At 35.7% G+C, this 13678-nt stretch overlaps 1 protein-coding gene across 8 annotated transcripts in view; it reads left to right on the forward strand.

Annotated features, from left to right (window-relative positions):
* LOC141904968 (uncharacterized) overlaps positions 1-13182 on the forward strand; it is a 42905-nt gene extending 29723 nt beyond the window's left edge. Inside the window, exons 9-24 of one of the 8 annotated variants that reach the window (XM_074793628.1) lie at positions 162-392; positions 642-770; positions 1241-1270; positions 2501-2622; positions 2946-3042; positions 3129-3261; positions 4237-4311; positions 5060-5229; positions 5812-5885; positions 6150-6167; positions 6984-7175; positions 7723-7898; positions 8497-8667; positions 8975-9105; positions 9187-9366; positions 9633-13182. In XM_074793628.1, coding sequence (XP_074649729.1) covers positions 162-392; positions 642-770; positions 1241-1270; positions 2501-2622; positions 2946-3042; positions 3129-3261; positions 4237-4311; positions 5060-5229; positions 5812-5885; positions 6150-6167; positions 6984-7175; positions 7723-7898; positions 8497-8667; positions 8975-9105; positions 9187-9366; positions 9633-9806 — 2103 coding nt within the window. In that variant the 3' untranslated portion in view covers positions 9807-13182. The remainder of the gene's footprint in view (positions 1-161; positions 393-641; positions 771-1240; positions 1271-2500; positions 2623-2945; positions 3043-3128; positions 3262-4236; positions 4312-5059; positions 5230-5811; positions 5886-6149; positions 6168-6983; positions 7176-7722; positions 7899-8496; positions 8668-8974; positions 9106-9186; positions 9367-9632) is intronic. The other 7 variants (XM_074793650.1, XM_074793677.1, XM_074793637.1 and 4 more) reach the window with 7 other exon arrangements.
* The last annotated feature ends 496 nt before the right edge of the window (positions 13183-13678 follow it).

The following is a 13678-nucleotide window of genomic DNA, read 5'->3' on the forward strand; positions in this document are numbered from 1 at the left end:
AAACTTAGCCAACAAACTATTGCGTTCCTTTTTCATCCATTGGCTGTCCTTGAAAGTCCAGTTATTTTTGGAAGTTTTGAAGACGCTTTAATTGAGTGTGGCATGCATGGACCCCTAGTTGTACTAATAGTTCCTATTCATGTTCATCATTGGGATTATAGATTCGAGAACCAGAAGTTTCACCCGAGGATGCACCCATCGAAAATTCAATGGAGGATATATCGCCGGTTGACGGAGTATCGGGGAACAATATTGAGGTTTTCGACCTCGAAGAGAGCAGCAGCGAATCTATCACTCCTGATATGGATGCTCAGGTGCTATTCATCAAGCTCAAAGAGGCGCAATACAAAAACGCAGTCGCCGAGGCAGAAGTTGCCAAACTTAAAGCTAGAGTAAGTCATAGTGATATATAGCGAATTTGCTCCCATGTAAAAGCTTCAGAAGTTATCGAGCAAAATACGTAGCATGTGGCAAAAAATTTCTCAATAAATTTTGCGGTGCTTAATTTCAAATTGGGATCTATGCTACTTCTTATACATATAATATATGATAATCGTGCATGTGACATTAATATCTTGCAGCCGCTTACTGCTGTCAGTATGCAATGCATGTACGTTATGAATATATCTATCGAATTGCAGCTTATTTTATTGGATAATATCGAAGTGCAGAAGAAGAATCTTGAAAAGAAATGCGAGGATTTGTCGAAGAGAATGCGCGATACTGAACTTAATCTGCAGAACTCCACGAAACAAATGGCTGAATACCAGGTAAAATGAATGCGCACATTTGCCGATGCATACGTAAGCTTCCAAATATTTAATGGATGACATTAAAAGCATGTCGTGTTGATGAGAATGCAGTTCCTTTCAAATTCAGTTCTTTTACTTGATTTGTCCTATGTTTGGGGGTCTTAAAAAAACTATTACTAAGACCATCAGAATGTTAGACATTGTAGAAACGATTTACTTTCCAGTATCCTAAAAGACAGGGAGGGTCTTTTACAGTCGAAAAGCTCAGATTTAATGTTAGACATTGTAGAAACGATTTACTTTCCAGTATCCTAAAAGACAGGGAGGGTCTTTTACAGTCGAAAAGCTCAGATTTACATACCGTGCCTCAATATATAACTAGTCATAGGATTTAAGCCTATTTTTTGGCGAGTTGTATCGATTACTTCTAGGTTTAACTGCACGTTGTTATTTCATGTGCTTTGTTTCTCTCTGTTTGTCGCATTCAGGAAGGGGAGAAAACCTTAAAAAATCAAGTGGTGAGTCTTAAGAAATCATCAACTGCCGCCATTTATTACAATCATCTGGGCACACGTCATCCCTCAATTAGTAGTACGAAGTGAATATTTTCCGCTTTTTCCTTAATACACGTGTACACATGAGTGCAGATTCTTCATCCTTCTTTCATTGTGGATAACATCTTTTTTGATGTATATAACAATACCTGTCCTGTTATATCCTGCGGTGCTATGGTAGAATTGAATGCACGCTAGATAGAATTTCTACTTCCGTCGCATGTTTAATCGGGAGAGGTTTACATTTAATAGATTCATTCATTCATTCTCTTCTTAATGTGGAATAAGGATAACCTTTTCAATTTGCTCAACCCAAGAAATCAGATTGCCCGCATCAAAACTTTTGATTTTTTTTGGGCGGTGATTAGATGGCTGTGTGCGTGGAAACTAGGTACTTTTGCATAAGCAATGTCTATTGAGTGGATCTTCTCTTTTTACCTCGTGGGCCAGACAAAATTCTAAGAATTAACTCACTCCAAATCAACTCATCAGTACACTGCCCTGGAATGTGAGGTTCCACGAGATCCATGGCAAATTAATCGGCCTACATCCCTCTGCAAATTGTTTGTGGTCGGTGGTGATATTTTATAAATGGATAGGCCTATGGCTTACCATGAAAATATCCTATCGTGAAACTAATAAAATCACAGTCATGATCCTGTGAGAACTGACTTAGTGACTGTGTCAGTAAACTGGACAGGTTTAGTTTTGCATTTTCCTAAAAATTGAAGAACTTGCCAGCTTGCCTTCTGATTCATTTAATTCATTAATGAAAAACCCTTGGATTAGACCAGGCTGCCATTTTCTCTCTAGTTCAGTGTTATATCTTTCTAATAGTTCTCAATTTGCACCATCAAACCATCTCGAAATTTCCATCTTAAGAATTTGTAGCTTGTTATGTGTTTGCAGTGTGTAACAGAGTTATATCTGATAGTTTGAAAGTTCTCATCACTTCCCTATGTACTTTTTTTGCAATCCTCACATGCAAGAATGTTAATTCTAAAGTAATAGTTGTTTCATTGAGACTATTTTATTTAGTTTTACACTACAATAACCTGTAAATGTTACTGGATATTTATTCATAATAACAGCTTACAATTACGCATCCAATCTATTATTTTCAGTGCATTTTGATTACGGGTATTCTGTTATTCAATTTTTGTTATAGTATGCATCTTGGTATTATTCTTTCAGGACCTGCTGGAAGGGTCACAAGGTCAGTACATAATGTTGGAGAAGAAAATGCAGAATGAATATGGAGCTTTAGAAAAGAAATATCATAAAGCGAAGAAACTGATTAAAGATTATCAACAAAGGTAAAAAAAAGGTTAATCTAAGAGATATTATTGTAGAAGTTTCATTGATCATGAAAATGATACAACTAGACAAGTAGTACTACATGGGTTAACTATTTTATTTGATACATGAGCTTTCATTACTAGTGTATGGTAGCTTCATCAGATTCATCCAATGAAGCTACTATACACTAGTGGCGAAAGCTTGTGCATCAAATAAAGTAGTTAACCTATAAAGTGCTATTCGTCTCGTATTTATCCTACCCCCGGTTAACACGGCTACTCTACGAATCTAATGACCATAAACTTGAAATATAACTGCTTAAATGTGATGATGCTTACAGGGAAAAGGATTTACTACAAGAAAGGGAAGCATTTATGCAGGTACAATCTGAAAGGGACCAACAATATAATCAATTAGTGAAATCTCTCAAAGACAGGGTAAGTACTCAAGTTACCCGGAAATCTAAATATTTGCAATGGCTGTTGGACCACTTCAGTAAATATGCGATCTTGTTCGATTACAGATCTTTGAGCTGGAAAAGAACCTAGCGGAAGCTCAAAAGGCTGCTGGTATTCCTGTGGCTATTCCTAAGGAATTAAGTGTCAAAGATGGACATCGTATCGATGTCACTCCATCAATTCAGAGTGTCATCAAAGGTATGAACGCGGTTATATTCACACATTAGAATATTTGCTTAGAAAATAATTCAGCTTTTGCTCAAAACATTTCAATCTAGGTCATTTAGTAAAAAGCATGTCAGTGCATCTCTTAAATCGTTGAAGTATTTACCGATACTAAGATTTATTCCTGCCGTGTATGTGAGGTGTGTATTAACAAGGTGCATTGTAGAATATTTAAAATGGGCTGAACCCTTTGAAATCTTTGTATTTCATCCCGAGACATACGCTGTGTAATTGCATTGACATGTTAATGGTATCAAATTGCGTCGAACTGCAATTATTTATAGGTTTGTTTTTTTTTCTCTTTTCCAAATTGATTATTTTGCTCAATCGTTGCTTTGGTAAATATTCACGGAACACTGAACGCTTGGTTAACACGATAATGCAGTGTTTATAGAAAAAGTCACCCATTCAGCGTTGCTATACCCTTGACGAAAACATCACTTTTTCAGCTCTTGTAAAAATTACTGGCTTGGCTTTGCTGTACATTTAATACTGAAGCCATTACGGTATCTGCATACAAGTGTTATGTAATCATTCTGAGGTTTTTAAGTGTAATTGAGAATCATCGGTGATCTTAATCCTTTGGTTAAAATTGGCCCCCATTTTGCATGTTCATATTGAAATCTTGAACAGATTTCCCAAAAAATAATTCAGGAATCTACGCATGTTTTAAACATAACAGCGAGTATCAATCAGACATTTTTGATTTTCTTGATTTTTTCGATAATATCTTACATTCATAATTTGCACAAGATTCATTCAGCGATATCAAATTGATAGGTTTCATCCAAGGACAAATCATGAAATCTTTTCCTGAACTAAATCTGCATAAACATGAATGTAACTTATTACGTCTAGTGTGAATATGTAGTTGTATGTAAACTAGATGAATGTTTGTGTTATGAGATTTTTACTGAAACGATTCCTTGATTCTCTCATGCATTACAGTGACTGCTATACAGCAGTTAGTTCCTGATTACTTATCGGAAGCTTCGTCTGAGTCGGAGCTTGATATGAGCCCAGGTGAGATTGTATGTCCATAACGTATTATGATTTGCATGGTGTATGAACATTAAAATGATGTAATTGGCTCCCTTTCGACAATTACCGGTATATCTACGTACTGTGCACTCTCCCTTTAGCAAATCCCTCGTGGTCCGAAGCAAGTAATGAACTTGTTGAACTAATATATTGGTTAAGGATATCCTTTAGAGATGCCGAATTATCACATTCTCAGTGGTTAGAAATCATTCCTAATGAAACTGAAAAAAATTCAATGAAAATTGCTTGAATTGACAATGGGCATATTTGTAAGCATGAGATATTTTAGATTTAAAAAGTTGTAGTTTAGACATGTGTGTGAATGTTTGCTGTTCTCGTGGTGGTAGTGGCATGGCTTGCTTCTTAATTTAATTCAATCTAATTATACTCGAGATGAGACAGTATATTACGTCTATGTTGTAAGTTTAGACAAACATATACTCTTTTCAGCAAATACCGACTGCTTTCTGGTCAAAATGAGATTCACGAAGCATGTTGGCACGGCGTTTCTACTGAATTGAGTTTATGTCCTCTACATTTAGATGTTATTGCTTTTACTTAGTACTGAAAAGCCGTGGTTTCGACTTAAATTTCAGTCATTTGTTAAACTGTCAATGTCAAAACAGATGCTGATACATAATGGACTGAAATGTTGAGAAAGCTGCATAGATGTACTGTAGAATTGATAGTTTTACTAAACTTTATCGAAACAATAATCTATTTATTGTAGAGGAAGAGAAAGTTGTCCAACAAGAAAATGGTCACGTTGTAAATAGTCAAATCAATTTGGAGGAAGTTCCAGACACTGAACTGTTGGATGTTTCTGCCGCCAAAACGAAAGCGCAGCTTGCAAATACCGGTGCAATGGCTACCAGAAAACCGCCAACTAATACCAAAAAGGTACCTTTCACAACTCCCACCCTGTCCTCTTAATACATCAGGTATTTCCTTCAAGTACTGAACCATTTCCTGTGGTATTTGCCAACATTTTCTGAATTGGAATTGTATGTACTTGTTTCATTTGGGGGCCATCTTTTTCAATAACATTCTCATAAATGCTTCGTCTTTGACCGCTTCGGGAACAAACACGAGTCTCAGGAATATTGGGAGGCTTTCCGCCTCTTTAAGGTGAGTCCCGTTTCATTCTAAGGGGGATTCTCTGGGATTTTCTGGGATTTTAGTCCCAGCAAGCTGTTGCATTCACTTTTCGTCCATCCTCCGTCTATAGACGGAATCCAGTTTCAAGTTTTCAATATGCTTTGATATGGTCTTGATATTTTATTTATGTATGGTTATGTTCTGGACCCTTAGTTTACCACGCGATCAAGCTGTTTATCTATTGGCCGGCCCCTGCTACTACCCTTGTGCTGGACTAGTCTAGCAAAAACCATAGAAAAGGGTACAACAGTACTTGAAGGAAATCATACAACTTTTAGTCCCAAAAATTAGCTCCATTTTGTATTTTGTTGTCGTATATTTTAGATTCTTCAAGATGGCGATGATTTAGAAACGGAGGTTGTATCGGAGAATTTAGAACCGTTCATCAAGCATGATAGGTATATATTCTTATAATTCTGCATAGTTTATATTAGTTTATTAGAAACTAGGAGTTCACTTTTAGTGGTAGAACTTTTATACCAAAAATACACACCCGTATTCATTAGGGGTATGTATTTTTGATGAAATAGCCTGCTATTAATTGATACTGATTGCATGAAAAACCAAAGATATATTTTGCTTCAGTGAACTAATCAACTGATACATTTTCCAATGATTTACTGTATCATATTTTCACTATTAGTTTATATGTTCTTGTGTAGGTTTCTAGAGGATGATGAGTACGTAGGCAGTGTTTGTATTCGCCGGTTTAGGGTTTTGTTCTCCTTTCTCCTGTTCTGGGATAATATTTCATCATTGCTGCTTCGAGTCTTTGATAACCGCGTAAACCTACGATGTATTACTGTAAACCTTTTCTTATCTAGGCATTCAAATCAAAATGAAATACATTTTCAGCATTCCCCGACTATTTTATGCGTAGGTTTACCGTAAAAACTCGTTTAAAATCGATAGACTAAAAAAAGTAATTTTCTTGGAAATAGTTTCATGTAGTCCTGTTTAATCAAAATGATGATTTTTCTATAAGTTCCCATAGTAGTAGAGTTTTGATTTACGTATAACGTTTTGCTGTGGAAAATGAAATTTGAGACGATTGAGTGCTTTAAACTAACAAAAACTGAAGTTTGCATCATAAAAATTAACACATTCAGTAATTAATGATTAACTGCATAATACCAGTAGATCTTTCATAGCTTTCACTATTTTGGCCATTCATTCGCAATTATTCGCAAAAATTGGGGTATCAGCTGAAACTCATCTGATTTCTATTCATTTTGAAATACAAATGATGATAGGAAACATCACAATAGATAGGATTACGATTAATACATGTTTCTGGTACATTGTTGTTCATATCTGCATGCTTAGATCCATAAGTAAAACCAAGATCTGTTCTTTGAGCTTTGACAGACTATTTTTTTAGACAAAAAAGCTCATGGTGATTGTATATTTCACACTGTTAGGACCAGCACACTGCTGGTTAGCTCTATCTCTGTATATTTCAACACCTCACGTTCTGTGCATCATTTGCTTTACAGCGACAGCACAGTCAAAAAGAGAAAGCCACCTGCGCAACATTCGCCATCATCGGCGAGCCCCTCTCCACCCTCAGCACCCCCTTCATCATCGTCATACCCTGTCAATAATTACGATCAATATTTCGGCAGCGTATTTACCGACGAGATCGAAAATTCCGATGATTCCGATGAAATTGATGATTTCACGAACAGGTAACGAAAAAAATAATTAACTGAGCAATCGATCGATCAATATATTTGTTATATTAATTTTTTGTAAGTACAAAATGCTAAGGGTCGATGATTGTTCAAAATGGAGACAAGAAATCTTCCGATTACTGATTTTTATTTAATTCGCTTCGAGTCCAGCATTATATAACCTTTGAATCATAAAGAGTTGCATGTTTTCAAACGATTAGTTCCCTCGTGAATTATTAATGCTACTAACAGATCATGCATGCGAAACGCTGAGCGTAGCAACTTTGTTCAGAAAATGATCCAGACTAATGTAAATTTCACGCTGTATTTGTCTCTATTTAGATAATTCTCTTCACATTCTCTCCCGTTAAAGTTAAATCAGGTGATAGAAACTAGATTGTCTGTATGTTTGTTTTGTGTAGAAAAAAGGGATTTGATTTATTTATGGCGATGAAATTTGCTAAAAATTTGGCGAAACTGTTGAAACGTCTGAGATGATATGATTCGATTTTTGTGGAATACCTGTTTCAAAAATTTTATTCATATTTCATTTTTTTTTTAGCCACGATGAAATGAATAGTAACCGAGATGCACAGTCCGATACGTCGAGTATATCACAAGTCAGTTACGAGCCGTCGCAACCCGTATTCCGAGGAATGTCGTCGGAGATCCCGGAATCTGTTGATGCCGTTGACGGCGGAGTCATGCTAGTCTCAGCGAAACCAATTTCCGGTACTAGTAAGTTACATTTCTTGATATCTGTTTACTCAAAATGGTGGATAAAAGATTTTAGCCGAAACACATCCTCCCAGCTGGGATTCAAACCTGATGGCTCAACCACGGCACGAAACCCTGCCACACCCGACTGGGTGCGCAGGTACATGCATAGGTTTGCCACAAGAAAATTTGCAGCACCAATCAGATTGCTCATTGTATTATCGCTGAGGCAAGTTTCGTGGATAAACTAGAAATGGAAAAACCTGGGCTAAAATATAACAGAATATCTGATTGGCTAATAATGACATAATGTAAGCTGCGCATGTGGCTGCGCACTCGGGCTAGTGTGGCAGGTTTTTGTATCATGATGAGTCTTAGGTTATCAGGATTGAATCCTTGCCGAGGGAGGATGACCAAAACACTGACATCAAAATATCTTATCTACAATAATATTCATCTGAACATTTTCTATGCTTTTTGCTTGTATAAGTATATTAGTATATATTACTTCAATAAGATATGTTATATCTCTGTGCATTTGAATTCCTGCTTCTTACTCATTTCTTGTGGTTTCGCTTTTGTCCGTAACTGCAATTGTAGCTGTGCGTTCTTTCAACAGGTTCTCCAAAGCTCAGTTCCTCCACACCTACCCGTCCTCAGAACAAAATTGGTAAATCGTTCTTGTCTAAACTGGCGAACAGTCTAGACACATCGGGTGATTCTAGTTCAGGCATCACATTGATATCCTCGAAACCGCTGGATACTGGATACTCAGGGTACAGAAACTCAGGTAGCGATCATGTCAGTGAACTGAAGTGATATTTTGATGAATATACACTGTACATTGAAGCTAAGAGTGTACTGCTTTTTAGGCATTAGTTTTATTAGTAATTTAACAGAAATCGCTATCTTTTCTACTCTTGCTATCATTTATTCTGATGCATTGCTAATGGACAGTTTTGAAAATCTTCATATAACTTTCCTTCGATCTAAAAGAAACTAAATGAACTATTATTATCATCATTCAACTATTATTATCATCATGCTTGCATCGACTATTTACAATGTATTTCATGTGACAATACCATATTTTTCAGATTCATTGATAAGCAGTGGTGATACGTTAAACAGTAGCAATGTTGGATTAGTACGAGAATATGATGATGATAATGTACATGCTCAATCATATAACTTCGCCTCAATGTCCCTTACCTCAGAAACTGTCTCAGTAAGTATTGAATAAATTAACTTAACTCAACTCGATGGATGGATGGACATTCATAACAGTAATGTTTGGGTTTGTTTTCAGGAGTCATCGGCACGGAAGGGTAGCAATCAGTGGCAGTCAGCTAAACCTGTACATGAATGGACGATAGAGCAAGTTTGTCATTGGCTTATTATGCATGAACTGGATCACTATAAAGATATATTTATTCATGAAAATATCGATGGGTCCAAACTATTGTTAATCGATGGTGCTCGTTTAAAGGTGATTACTACGGTTTTGTTTCTCGTTGCCCTACTCTTGCCTCAAATTTCCTATGTTCTTCTGGGAAAATTACCAAAACGCCGTAGAGATTTGAGAAATTATGATTAACTAAATGATCGTTAGTTATTGTATTCTTAATTGCGGCGAGTTCAATTTCAGTTTTAGTTCCCGTTGCAAAATGCAATCGTTTCTGGAATGTCGAAATTCCCAAATGTCGCCTGCAAAAAAATCAATAATACTAACTCGGAAAAGCTTTTGTTCTTCAGACTATGGGAATAGTGAATAGCAATGATCGAAATGCTTTCAAACGAAAACTTAAAGAGCTGAAGAGTAACATGGAGAAAGAGAAGAAACGAATGGAGAAAGAAGCGAAAAAAGACAACAGCTCAATGAGTAGTAGCATTAAAAAGAAGAAAATGTTCACGTTCGGAAAGTCATGATAGAAACCTGCCATGTTTATACATATAATCGCTGTACATAGGAGAAATATTCAATCGCGCTGTTCTTTTAAACGATGGTTGTGTACAGGCGGCCAAACATTGCGTTCACGCAGTGTTGATTGTTGACACGAGTTTCTTATCCACCTTTTGTGCTGCAATTTTCATTGATATTCACGTTTGAAATTAAGTAAATGATCATAAATGGAAGAGAATTTATTTGTATACTCTAGATGATAGCTTACATTAAAGCTTTGTTGATACTACTCAGATTCCGATTTTACAATTTCTGGTTTCATTTGTAAAAGATTCGTTCACTTTTAATCATTTTATCTCTAAAAGTCGAATATAACTGGCCCACAATAAGAATTTGTATCGTATTTGATTTGATGCAATTCAGGAATCAAAATCACCAAATATAAAAACACATGCATGAAAAATCATAAACCTGTAAATTATGAAAATCGATAGAGTCATTGTTCTGATATGACATCCCCTTTGAAAGCAGACATGAACTATCGCCAGGTTTATCTGACATTCCTATAAGCTTCGTCGTATTTGGGTCTTTGCTGGTTAGTCATATCAGTAATAGTAGTTTATCTCTCATTTTTTGTGTCAGATCGAACGAAATAAGGTATATTATATTAGCATTGAAATTCTTTTTAAGACTTCCAAAAGGTCAGTGCTGTTTGGAGTGAGTATTCTATTTTAAAAGTATCTGTATGTTTACTATACATAATATATAATATATTTTCTGTTAGATTTGGCTTCCTGGTAGGGTGTTTTCTGATAAAGGACCATATATGAATTGTGTATTATTATGACTGATGATTGTACATACATACATACATACATAAGTATTTTGTACATACATGTATATACTTACATGTGTATAATATCTTTTATGTATAATGAGCAGATCGTGTTTCAGAAAAAAAGACTGGGTTTGCTACGTCAAGAAAATGTATATTTCACTTTTTTCAGACAGATGTATCATGAACCTGATACATGTAATTCAAAATCCCTTTGTATTAAGAAATAGTACACGTTGCTTGCTTTAAGGTTTTGTTTCGGTTATGAATGATTTCCTTCGTAAATGTTCTTATCCTCTCATGAATGAATCTGTTTTTCGGTTTAGTACTTAAAATTTAGTACTTAACGTCTTAGAAACTGAAACTGAAAACTTGTATCGCACCATTCAGAAATGCTACTATGTTATCACTAAGAAGTTCTCAATCATTTCATATATCTAAAAAGATTTGCAATGTTTGCACGGGTACTTAATGTGAATTATGGCAGAGGGAGCCCTAGTTGCATGCATATTGTATCAAGTGAGTGATTTACACCGATCTGCTGTTTCCTTATTTTGTGAGGAATTTGGTGCAGATTATGCTGAAATGTCAAGTGACGAACACTTCTACTTAAATATGATTAACGAATGTTAGTTATTGTGTTTCTGCTTAAAGAATAGGTTAGACCTGTAGTATTTTAGCAAACATTTAATCGTTAAACTATAGTCTAGTCGTCGTAATAAGGTGGCATAAGTTAAATGCTTTGCTGTGTATCTTACTCCGCTTGTTCGCTTCGATATCAGGTAAATGTGGATTTGATAAGCATTATTTTGATACAACAGCAGTGGGAGAGAGAGGAGCAGTATCTTTTTACTGCTATGAGAATCTCGGTAGTATTACTGATGAGGTTTATTATACCTCTCTCGCTCTCCATTCAGCCACATTCTTACAGTTTGTCTTTGCTCGAAAGGGGTATGCTTTGGTTCGTTAGCCTTGCTAAACTCCTCAACAGTTGTTTGCTATTATCATCTATTCTTGCTACTATAGACTGCACTGGATCTTAATGATAGTGAATGCCAATGAGGGGATTGGCCCGGTGTAGTTATATTTTGTATTGAAAGTATTACTTAATACTTTACAAACAGTTATGTAATAATGCGATCTATAGCATATCTTAGCATTGATCATTAAATATTAGCAAAAAGTCCATTGATGTTGAAAGTCTGAAAAAGACTGGCACAGTATGTTTTTCACTCAAAATTTGGATTCTATCAAAGAAATGCCATTTCTCTGCTTGATACACCACTTTCTAAGACATTGAAAATATCAGTTCAACAATAGGATCAAAATTAAGTAATAATTTTGAAGTAAACAACTAAAGAACATGCGCCTAGCTAAGAACTGAACCCTCTTTGTTCAGTTTTCTTACCCGCTTATACGGGGGTCTTATCTTGACATTCTATACAGATGTGTTGAAAATGCTAGTGCAATATATTGAGTAATAAAAATGCATATACAATTGTTATGTATTATATGATATAATATAATGAATTTGATTGTCGATTACATGAATATTTGCATGTGTTTTTTCTTTTTCATTTTTCGATGTACATCTCTAAATGTACTTTTCAACGCGTCGTTTTATTAACGCGATGAATTTGCAACAAAAGATTATTCAAATGCATAAGCTGTTGCAATTTTTTTTTGGGATCATTCATTTATTGCGTACACTTTAGGGGAGGGGGAGGGGTAAGTGCAATTGCCTACGGTAATGCTTAATGTTTATGAAAAAATGGCCGATTTTGAGTACTGGGGTGGTTGAAAAAGTCAAATTTAAATGAATGATCCCTGTTGAAAAAAAATACAATTTGTGATATTTTCTGGAATATTTCGTGCATGTGTATTCGTGTATTGTTTGTTTACGAACCGTTGGCACCACCACGGTCAATCGTCGTTTACACCTGCTGGGTGAAAAAGAAATTCTTTTTCGTGTCTTTTTGGTGGAAAATATGGTCATAAAAGAAGCTTTTAAACATATTGGAAACTGATAATATGATGGTTGTGAAATATTTATGTATTTTTCTTTTGTGCGCAACTTTTTCTTCCGATCCCCATTCAATTATATCCAGCTTATTTGGCTTGATTTATCTATCCTTCCTCGGGGCAGGGAGTTGACTCCACACCTCACCCTCTTCCGGGCAGAGGTATAACTTAAACACAACAATAATCAGTATTGAATAAGGCATTTCTGTTCTCGCTACTAACGATAATAAAACATGAAAATCTCTTTCATTTTTCGCGAGGCAGGCGCGTATTAATGTTTTCTTTGAGCGTCTGCTATCTTCTCGTGTCAGTCTGCGTTGGGAACAATAACCAGATCATAGAAAAACTCTTGTTTTATCGAGTGGAAGAAGTTAGAAGTTAGCGCGCGCGCGTGCGCGTGAGTCTGTTCGTATCTTATTGCGTGAAAACGAATCTTTAATCGTGTGTACAATGTATAAACGAGATGTATGTAATTAATGATGAATATTTGTAATTAATGATCGCCGGATATATTCATATTCATAAATATAAAAAAAAATTCATTAGATTATTTCGTTGCGGTTTTCATTTCTCGATGTGCTGAACTGTTTTAAAGGATCAAAGCCTCGCCTCGTACATGGTTCAGTGTACATATGTCACTAAATTAGGCGTCACTGTCAATAAAATATGTCACTGTCCGAAAATTAGACGTATGTGACGTTGAAATTGTATCGATGCAGATGATTTACAGTTGAGAAAATTCTATCAAAGCCCCAACAATATGAATTAATGATAAACAGTAGTTTTTTGTTTTACGACCATTGGATTTGAATGCAGGCGGTGAGTCGTATATTGGTGTGTTTAGGGCAAGCCAAATCTGGAATAAGTGTATGAGAACTGACCTCCATGTGTATTGCATGTTTTGAATGACCAAAAAAGTTAATTGGGGTATATATATAGGATACTGATGATCTCTTCATCCGGAATCTCTGTCAAGAAACTGCGTACGGTAGTGTTCGTGTTGTTACGAAAAAATCCTAGTGCAATGATGGGTACCGTACA

The sequence above is a fragment of the Tubulanus polymorphus genome, chromosome 1, assembly GCF_964204645.1.
Source record: "Tubulanus polymorphus chromosome 1, tnTubPoly1.2, whole genome shotgun sequence".
Classification (NCBI taxonomy): Eukaryota; Metazoa; Nemertea; class Palaeonemertea; order Tubulaniformes; family Tubulanidae; genus Tubulanus; species Tubulanus polymorphus.